Source organism: Syngnathus acus, chromosome 5 (assembly GCF_901709675.1).
Source record: "Syngnathus acus chromosome 5, fSynAcu1.2, whole genome shotgun sequence".
Taxonomy (NCBI): Eukaryota; Metazoa; Chordata; class Actinopteri; order Syngnathiformes; family Syngnathidae; genus Syngnathus; species Syngnathus acus.
In genome coordinates, this window is record NC_051091.1 from 5,570,016 (window position 1) to 5,593,759 (window position 23,744).

A 23,744-nucleotide genomic window follows, 5' to 3' on the forward strand; every position below is an offset into this window, starting at 1 on the left:
TAGCGTGCTGAATATGAACAAATCATTATGATCGATTATTATCTGCCACGACATAGATTCCCAATTGTTCATTGCCGCATGATGCCACCGCTTCGACGATATGATTGATTCCAACACCCCGAAGCTAACTTATCGTTTCATCGACCTACCACTACACACTATATTGTTAAAAAAAGCCAACTATGGGCTCATGACCAATTCTTGATTGATTAAATGTCCTAATATTTCAGTCCATTTTATGTACCTATAAGGAAATATTAGGTCTCTTAAGACTGTGAGTCTTAACAGGAGGAGAAAATTGGCGAAATGTGTGACTGGCACGACTGAAAGAGGATATATGAGGATAAGAGAATTCAATGAAGCGAGATCCACAGGGGATGGAAGTCCATATAAAGATGCAGATGAAAACAATCTGTCTACTTGCCATGTGTTATTGTAACCACAACAGCTCTATGCCTCGGAGATACTCGACTCTGTCTTCACCAGCCAAATCTGGCACGGACTATCCAAACAAGAAATTGAGAAACACCGGGACGGTTTTGCATACCGTCAAAATGAATGCGAAATATGGAAAAAGTTCCATGCACGCGCACATAGGGATATACTTGTCACAATTTATCTTTCACATTTCATATTATGCCGCGGAATATTGGAGGTGATGAATTCCTCATTGAGGTGTGGCTGCAACACATTCCTTCTGCATTCTTGTTCGGGGCTGATTTGAGGTCAGCGGTCAGACTAACAGAGCTGACATGAGTGTGTTAAATGTGTGTGTGTGGGCCTCTTTGTCCTATATTTTGCACACGCTGGTGGCAAGGACAACTGTGCTCTGTTCAGACACATTCCCAACTGCCAATAAATCTACTATTTTCTCTCATTATATGTAAAGTAGCCTGTTCAGGCATTTCACTGGCTACGTCAGAGTAGAAACTGAAGTGTCAGGGAATGAGAGCAAGAGGAATTTATATGATGTCGTGCCCGCAGTCGGACTGTGGTCTTTTGCTGGCAGCTGGCAATTGTCACATGCACTCAAGAAGTTTCAGCTACCTCTCTGCGAGGGTTAGTTAGATACCATGGGACGGTTTGGATACTAGTGGCCGCTAACTTTTTTTCAGGTCAGCGGAGCTGTAAATGTTATTTTGTTCTATCAACATCGATAAAGATGTATTGTTTGGCCGTATTGATACCCGTGATATAATTTATTTTTAAACTCTATTTCATGGGGCTTTAAATGTTTCTTAAAATAGGAATGAAGGAGTTCAATTCAATTTCTATGATTTTCTATACAAATATTTTTTTGGGCAGATTTTATAAATCTGGTATTGACCAGATGGCGTTCAACCTTTTGGCGCTTTATTGTATTGGAGCGACACACTCTTAAGAAACACTTTTGCAGTTATTAATACACATGATGTAGTTGTTGGTCTAGGATCAAATGGCAAAATTGCACACTGACAGATGGGCTTGGATGATTCCTGATCGTAGTCCAGTGATCCTTTGCAATTATGTCGACATTTTCTGATAATCCCATGCCGTCAGGGTAATGGCTCTGTCGCTGTTTTCAGATATTAGTTTATTGCGTGCGAACTCTCTTACAATCCTCATCTTCTCCTGGCTCTCTTTCTTTGAAACTGACTTCTTTATAGGCCATATGTTACAAATGCAAATTTCTCAATTGTTGGCTCAGATTTGAATGAGATTTGTTCAAGCTGAAGAATAAAACAACTTTTTTTTTTCTTCTGCGATTGTTTGTCTGTCTAGGGATTGCTCTCCCTCTGTCATCCACTCGACAATATCTTGGGGGATGGTAATCCATTCTTTCCATATGCAGATAGTGATTGCTAGATTAGGCAGACCCTGAGAGAGGATTATGGCTTCAGGACTTGGCCCCCCTACTATCTCACCTCCTCTCTAAGCATGCAACCCCCATCAGGCTACCTCCGTCCTTGCTTCCTGCAGTCTTCTCTTGCTCTTCTATCCTTTACCCTTCTCCCTCTCTCTCTCTCTCTCTCTCTCTCTCTCTCTCTCTCTCTCTCTCTCTCTCTCTCTCTCTCTCTCTCTCTCTCTCTCTCTCTCTCTCTCTCTCTTCTCTTGGGTAAACCTCCAGTCTCTGGAGTGTGTTGGTTGCTAAATGAAGAGGTGGGGAGTAGATTAAAAGAGAGAACTGTTTTTGCTTGAGCCATGTGTGTATTTAACGTGCACTCATTCATGAATGGTATCTATACAGGGCGCAAGCTTACGCTTTGGGGTGTGCGCACAAACACACACGCGCGTGACAAACACAAACACCTCATGTGCCGAGGGCTTGCATGGGTTGGAGTGTGTCCAATCAATGCGTGTCTTTTAAGTCGTACTTTTTGCAGTCGCCTCTCCAAATATGCTATGGCGGGGATGCATAATTGACTTGCCCACGAGATATGTGAGTGAGTGTGTTTGGAATTTGCATTCATTATAAGACATTTCTTTATTTATTTAACCAATAGTGCAACATTTTTGATAAATACATTTACTGTAAGAAGCCGTGGTCTATTTTAGTAGATGCAAATTTTTGTTGTAATGAATTAACATCATATAATTTAGCCTGTGTACAGTGTAGGCGATTGTATGCCAATACCCCAAACTTTGGAACCAGCTCATTTTTAAATTGAGTGTAGATAAGGCAAAGTCTGTAAAAGCCCAACTTGGCCGAATCCCTATTTCTGGGTCATTCCACTCCTATTTTAGTCTACTTACTTAATCTTTGGCACTTAATGTTCTCCTGTACTCGACGTGATCCACATGCTGTGATACGGTGCAGGGGGCAGAGAATTTGTCTGAGCACCCTTCCACTTCTTCCTCCTCCTCCTCCTCATCTTCCCTCCAGCGCAACCTTCTTCTCCTCTTTCTCCCCTCCAGTTGTGAATGCTGTAATTGATATGCCACTGGCAATAAATCAGCACTGCACCGGGGTGAGCAATGACCATTATCGGAGCGGACAGGTTTGAGGAAACTCGAAAGAGGGAGTGATGACTCCCCCTCCCCCTCCCCCACCTCTACTCTCAAGAGGCTCTGGAACCTCATCACTTGACCTGAAACACCACCATCACCTCCTTTCGGGATTCCCACTACCGTCAAGCAAAACAAATTTATCTCGGGTTAAGGCAATGACCCTTCGAGCTTTTCCTGCCTTTCCTCACCTCACTTTGCATCCCTCATTAGTACTCCAAGTGTGTTTTGACGTACGGAGGTTCTCCGTCAATGCAAGGAGCATCCGGATCTCAAATCCAATCAAGTTGACCCCTTACTGCCAGTTCACTGTAATGCTTTTCCCTGATGTGATAACATCTTCTTTTCCTTTGACACGGTGGCTGCACATTCCAAAGTGTCACTCCTGCCTTGGGATGATTGACATGTTCCCTGCACGGTGCCGGATGTGGCTCACAGTCTGCCGGAGTGCTTACTTGCAAAGCCAGTCATTGCAAAACTGTTTTAATTATTTATTTTAATTTGGTCTCCTCCGTATTCACTCGTTCTTTGTTCTGCTTCTAGTCTTCATTTTAAACTGTCCTTTATATACATTTCAAATTGCCATCTGCCAACACTTGAAAGACCTTTTTTTTGGAGCTTGTTCGTTTTAATAATGTGGCAGTCTCCAAGAGGAGACAATATGGGCCCATTGAATATTTGGTAACTAGTACATTAAGTGTTGTGTTCAAGTGCCTCATCCTTGGTCTCCTGCTCAAGTGCATGTGGAGCGCTAATTAAAATGCAGTTGTCTTTTGTTTGGCTCTTGCTGGCCCTCACCAATAAATCACCCACTCTTTTTTTTCCCTCTGTCTTTTTGAGCATCACCTGCTCCACCTTTTAGTGTCTTTATAGTTGTTCTTGTCTTTCTTATGTGAGACGCACTGATAATTTATTGTGGGGATCAACCACAACAAATGAAATCTATTATTATTATTATTAGCTTTCAGTAATAACTTGATATTATTTTAAATACACACATTTGCAAAATGTTATGATATATTGAATTGTATTATATTTTATATGCATCATCTACTTACGGTGACGGCCGTAGCAGAAGCCTTTCCATCCAGTTCCGCTGCATTAAGTATGAATTGATGCCACGCCAGCTGTGAGAAAACGCAACTATGTGGAACATGCCGCCATTATTAGTCATTTAGTTTACCATCACATCATTTTGGACAGTTTGATCAAAGTGAAAATCTTTACCATCTTTTCTCATGATATGAGTAGAATGATTGAAGTCTTTTTGCATTTAAACAACACAACGCTCTAATATCTTCGTAATATACGTAAGTGGAAAGAAAATTCCCTGAAGCTTGTAAAGACCAGGTGGTTTGCTGTTCCCACTTGCTCTCGATCCACGTAGGACAACAAATGTAGATTTGACAACACGCGTTCAGTCCTCTGAGCTTGGTTAGCTGACAACTTGACCTTCTCCCTGATTGATTGATTGATACTAGTCAGATAGCCTTGCTCCCGCCACCACCCTTGGAGCAGGAGGCAGAAACCTGGGACTCCATTTGATTATCCCCTATGTTACGGCTTTTGCCTCCCCCCTCATCTTACCTTCCCGGACTCCATAATGATTCTCATCTTTTCCGATTTGAAGTGGTCATAAAACACTGTTTGTGTCGACACTTTGATTGTCAAGGTAGTCGTGAAGCACGGCTTCCCTGGGACTGAGGCGTTCAATTTAGCATAATCAGCATTTACAGTAGATCTCTGCTTGGTGGGAGAAGAATTGGTTTGTCAAAATAGTCGCGCACACATAATACCAACTCTAAATTTCCTAGTTACAAGGTGACTATTGCTGTAATGTAACAATACGCACTGGCACGTGATCTAACATTTGCCTCCTCTGATTGAAGTTATGATATTACAGATTGGAATGTTATGTACGTTACTTCTTCCAGAAAGTCTTATGGCTTCAATAATTGGCTTATGGCTCCCCTGCTATCTTCCCTCATAATTAAATGCCAACACACATTTGCCTTCCAGACTTGATTTGATATCATTAATTCATCAAGGTGGCAAATGTCAGCTTTTTTTTTTTTCCACCCGCCTCATTTTGTCTGTTTAATTTGTGAGCCTTTAAGGCCCCTCTATGCTTGATGCATAATCAATGGGAAATGTTCATCAGTCACTAACGGTGTTTTCTCTCTGTCTTTCAGGGCTCACACAGCGTTCCTCTGTGGATGATGTTCCTGATGATGGCGTGTGACGCCGCGAACAGGACAGTGGATCAATAGAAGTGTTTGTTCCCCACTTCATCTTTACATACTTCTCTTGACAGTAGACCTGAAAGACTCCAAATCCTGACTTGGAAGTCAAGTTTGCACTCCTCCTCCTCCTCCTCTCTTTCTCCTTCCCCTCCCCCCAAGCCTCTCCTCGGGACAAACCAAACATGTGCTCGCAAGCTCGAGCAACAGTTTCCCCTGCTCTCGGGAACCTGTTTCCTGTGTTTGGGTTTTTACTTCTCATGACTTCATCCTTCTGCGGAGGCCAGCCGCCAGCTTTCAAACGATTTGCACCTGCAGAATGGGGGCTTACGCATTTGGCCATTCACAACAAAACCGGAGAAGTCTACGTGGGAGCTATCAACTGGATTTTCAAGTTGTCCAGCAATCTAACCAAGCTGCGTAGCCACATGACTGGACCGGTGGTGGACAACGAAAAGTGTTACCCTCCGCCCAGTGTCCAGTCGTGCCCTCATGACTTGGCTCAGACACCCAACGTGAACAAGCTTCTACTCATTGACTACGACCAGAATCGCCTCATTGCCTGCGGTAGCACTTCGCAGGGAATCTGCCAATTTCTACGTCTGGATGACCTCTTCAAACTGGGTGAGCCTCACCATCGCAAGGAACACTACCTGTCCAGTGTGGCTGAGTCGGGGACCATGTCAGGAGTCATTATAAGCTCCCCTCACAGTTCAACGAGCAAACTCTTCATCGGAACCCCCATTGATGGCAAGTCCGAATACTTCCCAACCCTCTCTAGCCGGAAGTTGATGGAGAACGAAGAAAACGCGGACATGTTTAGCTTTGTCTACCAAGATGAATTTGTGTCCTCTCAGCTGAAGATTCCATCCGACACTTTGTCCAAGTTCCCCGCTTTTGACATCTACTATGTGTACAGCTTCAGCAGTGAACAGTTTGTGTATTATCTTACAATGCAGCTGGATACTCAGCTCACTTCTCCCGACGCCAGCGGCGAGCAGTTCTTCACCTCCAAAATCGTACGCCTGTGTGTTGACGACCCCAAATTTTACTCCTACGTCGAGTTCCCCATTGGTTGTACTAAAGACGGCGTCGAGTACCGCCTGGTTCAAGATGCCTACTTGGCCCGACCGGGCCGTCAACTGGCAAATTCTCTGGGGATCTCTGAGAACGAAGACATCCTCTTCACGGTCTTCTCTCAGGGTCAGAAGAATCGCGCCAAACCACCCAAAGAATCAGCGTTGTGCCTGTTCACGCTGAGGAGAATAAAGGAGAAAATCAAGGAAAGGATCCAGTCTTGTTACAAGGGAGATGGCAAGCTTTCCTTACCATGGCTTCTCAACAAGGAACTGGCGTGCATCAACTCGGTAAGTGTGTTTTGACTTTTCACTTTTGGGGCAGTTTTCGGCAGACAAAAATGTTTGGTTACTGTATCGTCAATAATTGAGCTTCAAAGTACTCGTTCTCATTCGTCTACCGTACTTTCCCGACTATAAGGCGGACCGAAAAACCTAAAATTGTCTCAAAAGCCGACAGTGCGCCTTTTAGTCCGGTGCGCCTTATTTATGGACCAAATTCCTAAATTTAAACTGACCCGAAGCATTGTGTCAGGAAATCAATCATAAGTGGCCCGCTGAAGACTATGAATCATGAATCAAAAAGACTATGGATCATTATTTTGTGATTATAAAGGAATTTGTTGCATCTGAAGTTGAAATAAAAAAGATAAAATGGAGAATGATGTGATTTGGATTAAAAATCGGACATGATGCATTAATGGTGCGCCTTATTGTCCGGCGCGCCTTATAGTCCGGTACATGTTTTGTGGACATTATGAATTTATTTTATTTGTTCTTTCTTAAACCATATGAGGCAATTGAGAAGAGTTTCTTTACGTCCAACCCCTGTTTTGGTTCTTCAACCATTTTACTTTTTGAAAGCATTCTACCCCACCAGCATGCTCAATTTCAGTACATTATAATTGAAATCCCTTTTGAGGGTTTTTTTCTACGAATGCACGTGTCCTTCATTTAGAAGGCCTTTTTGCACATTAATTACTTTCCACTCTGTTGTGTAAAAGAGATGGCTGCTGTGCCGCAAGCCTTCTCTTTATGCTCGTTCATTTGCCTGTGTTCAGATGTGTTTTGTTCGCTAGCGTAAGTGATGTGAAGGACCCAGCCAAGGCCCTATTCACCCTCCTTTATCCTTCTTCGTCATCAAAACCTCTGTAAAGTAACTATCTTTCCAGTTCAGTGGTCGTCTCATTCTTTTCTGGTGGATTTTTTTTTTATGGCCTGCCACACAGACAATAGCTGTGATTCAGAAAACAGGATCTCATTTATTTCAGTTGGACCCTTGCCCTTTTGCAATAGAAACACATAAGTGTGTGCTTGTGTACAAAGTATGGAAGCGCAAGGAGTGCACGTTGAGTGTGAGGTCTATTGGTATAACATTCAGTATAAGATCACGTGACTCTTTTGATGATCAGGTCCTGCACCTAGTGCTCTCATTTAAAAAACAAAAAAAATATATACTGTGTGTGGTGCTGAAGGCTTGGCTGTCTTGTTCCATGAGCCTGATTACCCTGACCTCATATTTTATTCATGTGGGTCCAGAGTTTTGCTCATACATGGCATCAGAATTACCGTAGGTAATTTAAAAAAAAAGAAAAAAAAAGGGATTTGTTGACCCTCCTGTTAAATGACAAAAACATTAAATCAGTATTAATCTGTGTAATCTTCTTTAATCAGGGTATTTTACATTCTTGGGAGCTTTAAATACTTATATCCCATCTTGTGTTCCCCATCTTGTCTGTCGCTCAGAATTATTTTTCTCATTTCTTAGATACGATATGCTCTTCTCATGAGTTATCATAACCTCACAGCACAGATGGATAATATTGTATCCAAGATGGCCGCAGCAATGATTTAAGATGAGCACAATGGCCAAACCGAATGACAGCAGTGAGGCCTGAGGGTCAGCTTCAGGTTAATGATGCCTGCTCCGCTGCCCTCAAGCAGTGACCTCATGTCAGCTGCCCACTACTGACTGGAGACCATAACCACACTCAGTGGACCAAAGGACCTTAAATCTGACCTCACATAAATGGCCGATATAATTTTTCTGTGACTGGGACCTGGTGTAATCTAAAAGAATAGTCAAGACACTTTCAACCGGTTTGCCAGGCTCGCTAATGGTGACAGACATTTTTTCCCCACCACTGTACCTTCAACTCCGTCCTCCTTTCCAGTTCTTGAACCCTTAAGCTAGTCTCACCCGCTGTTTCCAAGCTTCCCCGCAACTTCAAATGTGCTTTCGTCCTAAGTGCCTCGCCTAAGACTGCGTTTGACTGAGCTGTGTGGGAAAGCTGTTTAGCTTGACCCTGCGTTACAGCAGCACAGACGGCAGGCCAGGGAGGAGAGCGGGAGGCCGGCACAGCTGCTAGACGACGCACAGTCGTGATTGATGACCCCCCGAGCTCCACCAGTCCCAGCGTGGACTTCCTATTTGTGCTGCATCATAATTTCTGGCCTCTGGCAATCATTAGTGTGATGTGTTTATGGGCAGAATGAGATGGTGGCTGGTTCCTGTTACCTGGAATGGTCTTTGGTCTTTACACACACCACCTTCATGCTGCGACCTAGCTATTTTTTCCCCTCCTTGTAGGCGTGTGTTTGTTCTGTCTTTTTTGTGATTAGTAAACCTCTGACCTTTTCTTTGGTTCGAAAGTGGATCGATACAAACCCGTTCCACCGAGAAAGTGCACATGAAAGCAAGACAAAGTTAATGTGAAGAAAAAGAAGAAGAAAACAAGACAATTGTTGAGTTTAGAGAAGAAAATAAGCCATGTGAGTAGGAACTTTAAATAGTCAGAGAGCACTGAAGAGCTCCAATCACACAGCGGAGATGAAAGACAATTTTAAGGACAATTGTAACATGGCGAGGCTGAGAGTCGGTGGGTATGATGAAAAAGCAAATCATGGACTCTCATTGCAATATGAGTCATGCAAGTGTGTGAAGTGGTGAAGTCCTTACATCAGAGAATCATTCACTAGCCGCGCTTACATGAAGCTTTGTATTCTGATAGGAACAAAACCCAAAGACAAATAAAAAGCATCCATTGAAACAATTGTATCGGAATAAACAAGCCAAATCGGAATTCAATTTCAGTCTGATTCACAGGGTTGGCATATCCTTCCTTCCAATCCAAACAAAAGTAATTTCTTGCCATCAATCGGTACGCCCTGTAATGATGCACAGTGATGTCAATGCAGAATTCTCCATAGCAACGCCTCCCGGAAGGTGGCCCACCTCTGATCTTGGTGCAGAATCCGTACGGTGCCATCAGATTCCGTTATCGTCAACCGGTAGTAAAACAGGCCTACATGTCCTTGAACTAAACCCCCAAAAAATTGTAAAAAAATAGGTCGCGATTTAGGAGATGTCCAAGCAAAAATCTAATCAAATGATCATTGGCGTTATGTAACCGGATCCTTTTTCTTACTACGATTATCAATCTCACAAGTCCAAGTTGAGTAAGCAAGAAACATTGCTAATGTTGTCCCAGACAAAGTGGAGGAGAATCGACTGTGTGAGACCCGCTCTTAACCTGATTAAATCCATCATGATAAATATCATTTAATGGGTGTAACTCACTTGTGGACCATGTAATACTCAACCCGACTGGAGTGGAATACCCAGAATGCATGTGTGTGGGCAAAAGTGTTGAAGTAATTTGCCTTGATTAATTGAGCCCGACTTGATGAGCAGAGTTAATTGGCAGTCTAAATGAGGTGAGCTCGGAGAACACTGATTGTGCAGGTGGCTGTTTATGTTGCCGCTGCGATTAGGTCACCTTTTAGATTCATAATTGTGGAATTTGTTTTTTTTTTCCTTCTTCACAAGATTGATTTATATGAACATCTGAGCACATGAGAAAGCCCCCATGTGTGAGCCAACAATGTCAAAGCCGCTCTGCACTCCAACCTTCTTCTCATCTCGTTTATTAGGGGACATTTTGCAAGAGACATCATGCAGCTAATGTGTGCGAGCAGCTCAGTTCTTCATGTTGTTTGACCTTTCTGTTGGTCTCTCTGAGGAGACTTTAGCTCAACAAATCCCCTTTCCCTCGCCACGCTTTAATGATACTAATTGTCAATGTAATTGGGTATTGATCTGTGTTGTATGTGTGTGTGGGTGGCGTGTTGCTTACATCGTTATCAGGAGTAATTAGAAAATGTGGGCCAGACAATGCGCCTGCAGTGCTGACATTCAACTGTTTTTAAATACTTCTTACACTATTAGTTCATTTTTATCTTTTGCACACAGGAGAGATACTTTTTATTGCCTACAGTGGTTCCTTGAGATATGAGTTGAATGTATTCGCTAACCACGCTTTTAACTCGAAACACTGTCAAATTGAAATGAATGTCATTCATTCATTTTGTGGCCTGGCCCAAACTTTGGCGTCAAAGAACTGTTGAAGTGGACAAACGTGTTGGCAGTCTTTACGACACAACAAAAGCAGGCTCCAGTGGGAGCTTAGAATACACTTGAGTGACAGATGACTGAAATGGGACATATCATCGGGTGTCACCCCGGTAACCAGAACTGGGAATGTCTGGGCAGCCATTGACGGCCACGCAATTGTTACCTGATCTCCTTTTCACATGCAGATTTTTCAACGTCTTCATTGTCGCTTAGATCAATTTATTAGGGACACAATGTGGAGTTCTCCCTATTAAATTCATTATATTGTGGTCTGGATCACAGTTTCTATCAAATGTAGCTGCAAGAAAAGTTCTTCTAAACACATTGAACACCAATGTTAGTCATCTCAACGGATTTGCACGCAAGGAAATTCAGCATTATGAATATGTATTCTCCTTACCATTAGATGCTGAGTTGTGCCTCTGTAATAAATCACTCGAGTGTTTGTTGTAACTCACACACACACGCGCACACACACATACACACACACACTGCAGCACTTCTTGAAACAACTCTAGCAATTTCTCTACAAGTTCAAGGCCCCCGCTGAGACTTCTGGGTAATTTATGAGGCGGCCTCACCCTCAATTCTTCACTCTGCTATGCACATTCAGGTAAAGGCACCTGTGTGTGTGTGTGTGTGTTCTGTGAAAACTTTTGCCATCTGATAAGAAAACAATGTGAGAGGCTGCAGAGGAATTGCCCCTGTGTTTGTTGCCAGATAATTCATTTCCTGTCAAACCTATGGCTCGCACAGACACGCACACACACACACACACACACACACACACACACACACACACACACACACCCTCACAGAAGAGGATTATGTAGCGTACTTAGTGGCCTTATCTACAACCATCATGCTATACCGATCCCTGTTATGATGGTTATGAGACAGTGGCCAGAGTTGGGTGTGACCTCGGAGTGAATTTGTTTATTTTATTTTAACCAAAGGTTACGCTGTCTCACACGTAATGTGTACACAGCGCAAGTTATTTCTACTTTCTTGATTCAAACTAATATTTTCCCTGCAATTTTCGGCTTCTGGTATGTTTTTCTTTACACCGGCATTGGTCATCAAAATCACATACACAAGTCCCCTGCTGTTTCTTTTCAAGGAGCTGACTATTGATGAATTCCACTTGAGGCGGGCGTAATATTTGCTCACGCATATTTTACTAGCATGAAATGTAAAAGAAATAGCAATCTCCTTTTTTAGCACGACTTGGCCCATGTGCGTCCGTACTCAGCGGGTCTAATTGCGGGCGGTTTTGCGTGTACTGTCCTTGCATATTTAGTGCCGCGTGAATGACTACATTTCATTGGTGTGTTCTCAGTGTGACGTGAGTACAAATAGCTCCTTCCGAGAAAAACTAGACCAGTGACCATTTGCTAACATGTCTGACTAAAGCTCTCAAGTCAATTTGAAGTAGGCAGAGAATTCTGGAACAAAAGCGTCTAAACGAAAAGAACAATCTAGGTTATAGTGTGACATGTAAAAGAGATGCAAGATGAATAATAAATGTTCTGGGCCACTATAGGAGAAAAGCCGCAACTATGGAAGCCGCAATGCACACACGGAATCTGGCTTTCTTTTGTTTGTAAAAGCCCGCTGTTCAACTCAGCAGCAGGTTGTTGGCTTAACTCTTTCTTCCCTGCTGCTTGTTGTGCGTCCTTGAGAACACAGCAGAACCTTCAATATGCTCTCTCATCAATAAGAGATCACAGAGGGGAGTATTCTTTCCAGATGGAAACTCTTTTTTTAGATGTGGGCGCTGTCGTTGTCTATTTTTTGCTTGGTCATTTTTTAAAATTGATTCCATGTGCAAAATCAATGTTCAAATTAAATGAAAGCGCGCATGCAATTTTTAGTTCATCCTTCATAGAATGTTATGGGACTTTTCCCCACCAGTGCCCCATATAGCACCATGTATACGTGTGTTTTGTGTATGTTAGGCCTTTATGGACTTTAGGGAGTTCTGTATACAGCATTTCTGAGACTTGGTCTGTAGAAAATGGATTAACCCTTTAGACGTTTTCCCTTGGGCTGTGACGTCATGGCTTTGCTTTGGTGCACGGATGTGTAATCCTGAAAGGGGGGGGGGGGGTTGCTTTCCCATAGCTATACGGTTGAAAACTTTTGCCCGCTGACACTTGTCTTGCTCTCCGACTTAAAATGGCTTTTTGGCTTGTTAAAGTGTCTATATACACAGAGAAGTAACTCACAGGTTGCTGCAGTCTAGTTTTGTGTGACGATAATCACAAGAGAAAGTTGTTTGAGAAAGGGGCTGTGAGTCTCACTTACTTGAACACACAGCCATAAATATCCATCAAACAGTCCAGAATTCCTTCGCACCCTGAGACAGAGGTCGGCAGAGATCAAGCTCTCTGTTGACTTTAGAAGACAATTGACTCTACCCCTACGCATGCGCACATTTGGACTCCAAAGTGGATGAATGATAGATGCAGATTTGCCAAGAAGGGATGAAACCGGTAATAGAAATGAAAAAGAAAGTATTATAATAATAATAATAATAATAAACTGAATAACAATGTGTTGATGTGCGCTTGCGCAAAAGGCAAAAGTCAGATTGTGAGGGTGTGTTGTGAGGGTGAGGGTGTGTTGCGTGTTATCTTTTCTTCTCCGCGGATCAATTAGATAATGTGTAGTGATAAGACTATGGATTACACTGCCAGTTACTCACTACCCAAGTGTTTGTGTGAACCTCGTTTCCTGCACTTTGGCACAGTTATGCTAAAACAGCAAAGAACACATTTGATATAAATGATAATGAATATAAGAAGACGAACGAATGAATGAGTAAATAAATAAATAAATAAAAAATCTGCATTTCCCCCACCCCAAATCGTTTTAATGCTGAAAATACATATGACTGCTAACAAAATGTGGAAACGTGCTTTTTGTTGGACAGCAACCAACGCGTGACTGTGTGCGAGCACGCCTGACTGTTTAAGGCGTCATATGGGTCAGCGGAGTGCCCGGGGTGATCGTCTCTCTGGTGACACTGGAATGCTCCAAATATTGTCACATGGTCGCCACCAGCATGTCTAGGCACTTTACAATAAGCTTCAGCCATGATAGGGCTCTCTTTCTGGAAGGGGTGGGGTCGGGTTTCTGACTAGATGGGCCGCTTAACATGGAGCAGCATCACGGAAAGTTGATAGTTTAAGTGGAATAGATCATTTTGTGTTGTTTTTGTAAAATAGTTACGAAATATAGTAACTAATAAAAAAAAAAAAAAAAATTCTTATGCTATACTTGCACCTATACCAACTATGCAATTTCTCTCTCGCCAGCCTTTGCAGATTGACGACAACTTTTGCGGCCAGGACTTCAACCAGCCTCTGGGTGGCACCAGCACCATCGAGGGCATCCCCCTCTTTCTCGACAAAGAAGATGGCATGACCTCGGTGGCAGCGTATGACTACCGTGGCAACACCGTGGCCTTTGTCGGCACGCGCAATGGCAAACTGAAAAAGGTATGAATGATAATACTATATGTCGATTGTCTCTTGCTCAAACTGATTTGGATCAGTAGTGTGTGTGTTTTCAATCCCCCCTAACACACACAAATGCAAAGATTGAACGCAGCCAGACTCATTTTCCTCATGACATTTCAGGGCCGATTTGAAGCCCGTTAGTTTAATGAGGCGTTTGCAGCAACTCCGTGGCTTTGCCTTCATTGATTGTCATGTTAGTCACGCCAGAGTGTAAAATGTTACCGTTACCGCATTCTGGCTCGCCTCTAATTCAAAGAGCTCGCTTTCGATCAATCCATTGGCAGGGAAACTTAAAAAGACTCTTTGCTTTCGTCAGCTCTGTGATCAATTAAGAGGATGACTGAAAAATAATAGAAGCGACTTGCAGAACAACCCGAGTGTGTGTGCTCGGGTTTGTGGGCTCATTCCATGAATGAGCACCCTCTTGGGAGTCATGGTGAGAATTTATGCCGGTTTCGCTCAAGACCTGTCAACAATTAAAGATCATGAATATATAATTAACGTTGTTGTTTGAGGACTTTTGAATGCTTCTTTGCGACCCAGCAAAGCATCTTGGGATTTGCCATGTGGTGTTCAGGAGGGTGGGGAACAATGCACGCCGGACTATGATTTAGTGTTGCACATTTGTCAAAATGACAGCTATTCACTGTCTTTACTTTGTTATTCTTGTGGCCTTTTTCAGTGTGATTGTGCTTTCCGCTTGATAGATGTGCGTGTACGTACATCACGTCGGCCAGCAAGGTGTGTTTATGGATGCACACGTGCACAACAATCCCGATATTGATTCCTCGGAAAGTTTAGATTTTAGGAAAAAATGAATAATGAAGGGGGAAAGGAAAAGAGATGATTGAGCTAGAACTTTATATTCTCTTTATGAAACTAGGACTGGATGAAAACAAAAAATCAATCCATAGTGTGGAATTGATTGATGACGATTTGGGGTTTAATACAACCTAGGCAAAATGGCGCCGTTGATTCAATCTTGACACGAAATGTCGCAAACCTCCACTGTCGCGCAGATTCGTCCGTTTTTATTCTGGTAAATAGAACTCTGGTTTTTATACACACATTCAATCAATTGGAGACCAAATGTTTAACTCATTGAACTTCCGTGCATTCAAATGATGGCATCGTTAAAATGGCGCAATGTTTTTAGGTGCTGACAGTTTTGTGGTGGTTCATGCAGAAAATACAGAGGCTGTCCCTGTTCTTTATGCTTCCCCCTGGGGAACACGGCTGTATAGTCATGTTTATATAGCCATGCCTGAAGGCTTCTCAAAAGGGGGGGAGCAAGAATATCTGTCCAATGGATGAATAGACTTCTAGAGGGCATTTTTCTAGTGTTTTGTACAGTCACAGTTTTAGAGAAAGGGCAGGAAAAGATTGATAGAAAGCAATTACACTCACAGCGCCAGTGGGAAAAAAAATGATACAATTGTATACGTCTGTATATTTCCCCACTTTTATTTTTATCAAAAGAATATTTTACCTTTGATATTTTTTCCCATTTGGCTTGTTGGGAGCGAAAGAGAGCAACTCCATGAGGGATAGAAGTTCTGAAAGTGTAGTACACTGCTGTGATGAACTAATTCCAGCGGTCATCTGGATTCCACCGCAGTCAAGGACACAGCGGTGGACCAGCCATACGCCGCATTTAATATTTCGGATTAAAAGTCTCCATTTCATTTGGCTGCTTCATTATCTGGAACTGCTCGATTTGGCCCGACATTGGTCAGCGTGTGTCCTCATCTGTCAGCACCCAAGCTTACATGGCTCCTTAAGTGCAGATCACGCCGTGTCGGCTTGGCAAAGTGAGACGTCGGCTCTGTCTCTCTGGGAGTTATGGCTTTGGACACCTTGGAAAATTAGAGTCAGGTACACTCACTTACATAGTGATGTCATGACCAAATAATAATTAAAATATTGCTTGTTGATAGATGATGTGGTATTTTCATTTATTTCTAGTGGAAAGAAAAAAGAGGTCATGTGTTTGACAGAAGAGGTTCTCCCGTATTTCAGCTATGTTCATTTATTGGCGGTTTTGGTGAGGGGGCGTTCAATGTGAGCCATCTGCTATGCGTGTGTGTCCAGTGAGCCGGATGGAGGGTGATCCCGTTGCCCACTGTGTGCTGCTAGTTGTTGCGCCAGGCTCAGTTGGGTTAGTGCTAAGGTTCCTCCCAATTCATCCAACCTGAATGAAAGAAGAAGAAGAAAATAGACATGAAAAAATAGCTGCCAATAATCGGTGGCATCGTGCCCCCGCCCACTCCCCTTACCCTGCACTTGAAAACAAAATAGCACACTACTTTATTTGATGCTAAAACAGCAACGTTATACTGTTGGTTGATCATTTCAAATCAAAATCGAGTTTAGATCCCATGTATGGGTGGGTGTGCATGTGTCATCATTTGGCTTGAGCCACTGAGCCACGAGTTGTCTGACCCGGGCAGCAGCACAGAGGTTGGCTTTGTTGGCTTTCGGTCATTAGTTCACACAACTGCATGCGGTCGCACGCACACGCATGGAACGGATGAAAGCGAGACGGGAAATGCAGAGAATGATGAAAGGGATCAAATAGTGCTCAGACATACTGCTCAAGACAAAACAGATCATTTACACTTTGCTTAAGTACATCTTTTTCCAGTTAATTTAACTCCGACCCGCAGCGCCATCAGTCATCCAATCTTATCAGGATGTTCCCAAATTAACAGCAAAATGTGTCATTTTCTCCAGTTATTTCTTTTTCCTCTTGACGGGGCAGAGACTTAATGGCATTTTCTTATTAGCTACAGCCCAGTTAAGCCATAATGCGAGTGTGACAAGTCAAGCATGTCAAGCGAGTTTCTCTCTCGCTATCTCTCTCCGTGGCGATCTTCTTTTCTTTCTTTCAGTCACTCTCACGCCCACTCACACAAGAGTTCTCTCTTGGCATCCAATCTTGGATCAAATCAGCTCAATCACATGAAGTCACAAGCTGACTATCTGCTCCAAAGCATGCTAACCCAGCACAACACACCACACCGCGTATTATTCCAAATTGAATGAATTTTCAGTGTATTTTCATATTTGCATCTCCAGATAATGATTGTATTCAGAAGTCACCATATTCTGTTAACAAAAGTACTTGTTCTTCTTCTGACCGCAATCTACAACCCCTGACAAAATTTACGGACTCATCGTTCTCAAAGGATTATCATTTCAATATTTAATTTATGCAGAAAAAAAACCCCCCTCAACTTTATTTATAGAGCACTTAAAAATAACAGCAGCATACAAGTGCTGTATATAAAATAAAAATCAGACATGGTTTACTGTACGATAAGCTTTTGCGTGACTCAAAGGCAATCTCATTCTTATTTAAATTGCCATCGTGTCACCACAGTTATGAATTAATAAACCGGCTTCTTAACATTGTCTCGGTCTGCTTTTGCTCTCTCATTTTCTGTTCCATCCACTGCTGTTGTATTCTCTTTCCACTCGTAATCAATGACTCCGATTCTTCTCTTGATAACGGTTGTGTAATGTACAGTACGCGTGGAGGTATCGCGTAATGATCGTCACACCCCCATAATCATTTCCTCCAATTAAAGCGAGCGGCTTTTGTAGCTCCAAAAATCATTGACGACCATTTTACTAGTTCTTCCAGCACGCTCGTGCCATCTTTTTTTAAAGCTCATTGTTCTTGCATTTTTACCTCGCTTGTGACCTCACATAGCACTTTCGAATGCCAGCTGAAATTCGCCACTTTCAAGGGTTAATGAGGCACAATGAAGAGACCAGGCGAGAGGGAGCCTGAGAAAAATCTTTTTGAGAAGAGGAGATGAATAATGAATACGTCAGGCTAGAATCCAATTTGAAAGGAAGATCAGATGAGTGGATACAAGCTGGAATACTCGCATGATCCCAGCAAGGCCCTGGATGGCATTTTTCTGGATCATCTCCATCGCACATCACTGTTTTCATAGTATTTCTGTAGCGTGTTGTCAAATGACATATTTTGTAATAGAAATAGACATTTTAGGTCATCATTTTATGTTTTACGTATTCTCATGTTTCATGTATTCAAATGTTAAAGAACGTGAACATATCTGCTCTCAGCTAAATAACGTAACCAAAACTCATGATCAAATTTTAAGTAAGGTGTCCATCAACCATATGAGACCCAACCGTTCCATTCTTAACAGTTGGAACGTGGTGTACTGGAGCAGCCAATTATAGAAAACAGGACATCATAAAATGTGATTTCAACCGTCATTTGAATCTGGCGTGTCAACAAGACGTGGACGACAAGCCTGAGATTCACGTAGCATAAAATACCATTGGGCAAGTACCGATGCCAGTTATCTGTAACGGTCTTATTTCAAGGTATTGGTACCTGCGACGGCTGACATTTTAAAATCAGAAACTAGAAATTACATGAATGCAAAATGATGTAATTGTCTGGAAAATTGTATTTGGTGCAGGTCTTGGTATCGGTGATTAAACCCGATGGCAAGTTCAAAGAATATGTTCCCACTGGAATGTACAAAGATTCACAGTGGGAAAGTTGGACGCTAGCAATGTCCAGAGGGTCATGCACACGTAGCACAGTAGGCCGAGATTACCTTTGGCCCGCGCTCTCTCTACCTCCTCGATGTGCATACTTATTTCCTTGCAATTAAACCCAGCATCTCACCATGTATGCTTTTGGCTAAGGCTACCTTGGCTGCACACCTTCCATCAGCCCTTAACTAGCACATACTGAAATTACATAAAGCTTTTCGTCTCGGCACAAGATTTTAGTGGTACATTAGCATCGAGGTAGGACATAAGGGAACGCAAGATATTTAGGCACTTGCTCACAGCTTCCTGAGCCTTCCAAATTTGGAGTGTAAATGATTGTAAATATGTTGCTATCAAATTAGTTAATCTAGTGTGAAGAATGCAAAGAGACAGAGACGCTTAGGGATGCAACAGGAGCAAGCTTTTCAGATTAGCCATTGCCACGCTAATAGATTTACAGTAGATCATTTTGATGAGATCTTCTGGGGTAAACTTGTCAGGATGATTACGCTCCTTTAGGAATACGTGCACATTTGTATACACCGCTTTACACTCAAGTATTTTATGTATGAAATTAAAGCACAGTTAAAGCTACAGATTACATGCTTACGGGTGGGATTGGTTTTGAATGTTTAACTGTGGCGTCATGTGGACGACATCTGCTTAGGGACCATTGTATGTGAAAGCCACAGTGTTATGAGCAGTTATGGTGCATGCGTGAAGGATATTACCCATGAGGTATGGCTCCCTCACATTCATCATTCCGCCATAGTGTAGTTGAGTCTCTTGCTGGTGAACTAATTACTCCCCCCCCCCTTCCCTTGGCCCCCCATTTGGAGAATACCTTAAAGCTACCTATAATTTAAATGCATAGCATACATTACTTCACGATAACTCTCATACCACCACTTCTTCTTCCCACGTTACATTCTGTCCTCACATTCTTGTGTGCATTTTAAGTAGAACACTTAGCCCTTGAACTAAATGGGCTAAAACTCACTTTAAAGTTTACTTGCGTGAACTCTTTGCCCATAATTTGCAACCAAAATAAACTTTCAGAATGAATTCCTTGCTTGGTATTTCAAAGTACTGGCTTCTCCAGCATAATGTATATACTACTGCAATTATGAGAACCCGATACAATTTCCGATACTGCGCTAAGCTAAGCTAGGAGACGTTTGCCTTTTGCAGACTATTTCTTGGCAATACACAAAAAGTCATCAACTATAGGGTAGCCTTGTGTCACGAATGTCCTCTTGGATTTGCGGTTTTGGAACTAAAAGTGGACTAATTATGTCCACCAGCTTAAGGCTTTATTACAGCATTAGTGGACCAAGGAAAAAAAAGATCATGGCATTATTTGTGCATTAGTTGACTTTGTGGCGATGTGATTTTCACCCATTAAGCTGTTAGTAATTAAAAATGGCTCAGTCAATGTCACGCAAAGGGTGGTTTTTGTTTTCTCATTCCCTTTTGGAACTTTTTTTTATCCTCTTTGCAACAGCAAATTTATTAAATTATCGCTTTTATTTTTCAAATAAACATTCAATCATTCCCGTTTCAATGACTTTGATTTATTGACTCAAAAGCAGCCACCTTCGTCGCAACTTCTGCTTTGGCTGTCCCTCATCACTTCTCGTGTCTTTGACCCAGAGCCTGTTTATGATTTTGATTCATAGACATGCATGTCTCCTTTCCTCTTGCTACGCACTTCCCCTGTGGAATTAGTCATTAGCTGACTGACTGAGCTGATTGCATCTATTCCCAAGACTAGCATTTGTGCATCATCTTTCTTCCTATTTTTTTATGCCTGTCCCCATCTCGCCACTTTACCCCTCCCTGCCTTTAGAGCATCTTACTCCCTTTTCTCCACATTTCAAGTTTTCTCCATATATCCTCCATAGCTTTAATTGCACGTCATCCTAAATTGGCGAACACCAATTAAGCCATCGCTATTATATTTAATTGGTCATTTAGCTTGGCTTTCTCTGTGACTGCAAAGTCTCTCTGGAAATGGTTTCGCTGGCCTCCTGCAGCACATGTGGTCATTTCAGAAACAGTTTCCACCTCCCTGCAGGTTTAACAATGGCTCGGCCAACGACCGACGCTGCCAAGACCGAGGGGTGCTTTGTGTGTGCGCGTGTCCCTATGTGTGTGGTGTGTTCGGGGGGTAGAAACAAATGGTGGAAGAAGAGATATTCTCCTCTGTGTATCCTCAGTCACCTCGCCTTCCAACTATCGTCAAACCCCTCTCATTCACAGCTCCCCCCATCCATGTGTTGCTGGTGGATTAAGCTAATTAAAGCACTGCAAACAGCGTCCCAAGGGAAAGGCCAAACACACACACACACACGTATATGTTCGTGGCCGCACACCCTCATTAATGACAGCAAGCATACAATGGAATAAACAGGGAGGAAACATGAGAACGGGCTTGCATTCATATCAACTAGCGCGGATAGCGTTGACTCGTTAGGTATAGCTTGTACATGTTAATAAACCTGGCCACATTTCTTTTCCATGGAGACCATCTTAAATCTGCAACCCATCTGCAACATTGTGCGTGTTGCTCGGCTGTTCAAAGCAAATGCACAGAGTGTGATTGCTCAGAGCTTCAGCCCAAGGCCTCTCAACTGTGTGTTATCATCCATAACAGCCTTGTGCTGCCAATTTGTGGGTCACTGGCAGTGAACTAGTGGCCTAGAAATAACACAAGACCCACTTTCTTCAAATTTGATACATGCTTTTATGTGTCCAATTTTGAGGGTTCACCATGCGTGCATGCAGGTATATTTTTGTGGACCTTTTGTTACTATACTCGTCTCTGCATTTTCTAAATTCATAGCATGGCTTCAAAACATGCTATATCTGTAAAATGTGTTTCGTGGAACTACTAAAGTTCAAATATTATATATGAAGTCAACGTTAAGTCACGTGACTTTGTTTTGTTATTTCTATGACTTGGAAGTTGACCAACGTCAAATAATTGACTGCATGTGACTTTCTGCAGTTTCACCGTGTACTACTATGTGGCGCCTATTAACACGATACAATACTGGGTTTCACACGTATGAATCATCGGTTTGTCATCAGCGCCAACAAGAAACGAGTGGAACAAATGGAAGAAATAACTACGGCCAGCAGGAAACATTTCCTCCTGTCAAATAGATGGACGGGAAGAGAGCAAACGCTGTGTCACTTAGACGCGATTCCTTCCGGATGTTTCCGCTTACAGGATATTGGCTGCGTCTCTGGAAAGTTGCCCGCTTTCAGCAAAACCTATTGGATTACTGATAACCTTGGAATGGAGAGGACCAGCACAGATGGTGTGTATATGCACATCTAACATCGTCTGGAAAAAGACGAGCCCGTTGGTTTGGCCACTTCTGTTCTCGCGTCGTTAAATAAACTGGTTGGTGATTTAGTATTACATTTAAATAAGTAGGTGATATTAGACTTGCTCCTCTAGTCGCCTTTAAATTGTATTCGTCCCTATGCCGTGGTTTACGACTGTGTCACTGCACCTTGAGAGACCTGCTTCATTATTGCGGGGAAGACGTCAATGCGACAGAGCACGGCAAACACAAGTCGCACCCAAGCACACACCCAGTAATAAGCCTCCAATAACACGGGGATCTTTACTCCAAGTTGCCTGAAAATCCCTCGTGGCGGGGCTTGCTCCTTGGTTGCTATGGCAACAGTAGTCAGGGCAGCCATAGATACAGATAGTGAGGAAGAGGAACAAGGAGAGAGAAAGAGCATTGATGTTTTGCGGTGCAAGGCAGAGGGATCCAAAACGTTACTGGGTTGAAGTTAGTGCTAGAAGTAGACTTTCAGATGGGCTTGGAAGTAAGTGGGCTTGTAGGTCATGTTTACCCCGAAGTGCGCATGTGTGTGGATGGGGGTGGGGGGGCTGCGAGCGAGCAGGAGACAGTACAGAGATGAAACTGCAGAGACGGCACACTTGCTCATTAAGTCCCTTGGCATGTTCGTTCAGTCTCCGTGTTTGTGTGCTGGCAGATGAGCTTCGTCTTTGTGCTCATTCATGCGCAACGCAGTGGTTGTGAACAGGATCCAGTTCACCTTCTGCGCTTCTTTTGATCCCGCTTGTAATTACAGCCACAATACGGGCGTATGCATGAAAAGGCTCCCTATATGTTAATAAAATGTAAATGTTCGGTAACCGCTCAGATGCCGTTTGATATCATTCACCGGTGACTGAGATTTTCCTGTGGGTGTGGATCTTACTGTAAACATTTTTTTGAAAGCTGCCTCCCACTTGACTGCAAATCAATATATAGTATATGGTTATTGCTATCAAGCTGACAAACCATTGCCACTGGCAGAATGATGTGAAACGAATTACAGAAGCACAGTTGAAATCGCCTCTCCATATACAGTACAGAAGAGTACGGCGGCGGGGACTGGATGCACGGCAAACAGGCAGTTAGTGTCGGGACTCTGATGGAAAATCCATAGTTTCATTACAGACTCAGTGGTATGAATGTGGCTGCGAGGCGACCGAGGCTCCATCATGGGCCCTACGGGAGCCCAAATGGCTGCATTTAGTGATGCAGAGGAGGCACCGGGGTCAAGGCGGCCGCTGCTGCTGCTGCGGCGAATGAAGTGTGTCCGAGTTTAGAAAAGAAGCCGCCGCGTGAAGATCTTATGGTGGCCACTTTTTCAAAGGCTAACTGTCGCTAGGTACCAATTACACTTCCTTTGGAGGCATTTGAAGACAGGTCATGTCAAAATGGTGTGACAGAAACCCCCCCCAAAAAATTAATTTGATTTCAATTTCTCAGTGAATATTAACACTGCATTTTGTTGTGTCGCCGAAAATATGCAGCCACCAGAAGTCGTAATGCTAGACCAAGAAACATTCAATTTGTTTCACTGACAACCCAATTGCTCTACTGTACAATATTGTTTGTAACCAGGATCTTGGGTTGGGTTTTATTTC

At 42.9% G+C, this 23,744-nt stretch overlaps 1 protein-coding gene across 6 annotated transcripts in view; it reads left to right on the plus strand.

Annotated features, from left to right (window-relative positions):
• Positions 1–23,744, plus strand: part of LOC119123531 (plexin-A1-like) — a 117,540-nt gene that overhangs the window by 18,302 nt on the left and 75,494 nt on the right. For 5 of the 6 annotated variants that reach the window (XM_037252704.1, XM_037252707.1, XM_037252706.1 and 2 more), the window contains 2 exons: positions 5,178–6,592; positions 14,036–14,218. In XM_037252704.1, the coding sequence (XP_037108599.1) occupies positions 5,411–6,592; positions 14,036–14,218 (1,365 nt within the window). In that variant the 5' untranslated portion in view covers positions 5,178–5,410. Of the gene's footprint in view, positions 1–5,177; positions 6,593–14,035; positions 14,219–22,363; positions 22,369–23,744 lie in introns of those variants that run through there. The other variant, XM_037252709.1, reaches the window with a different exon arrangement.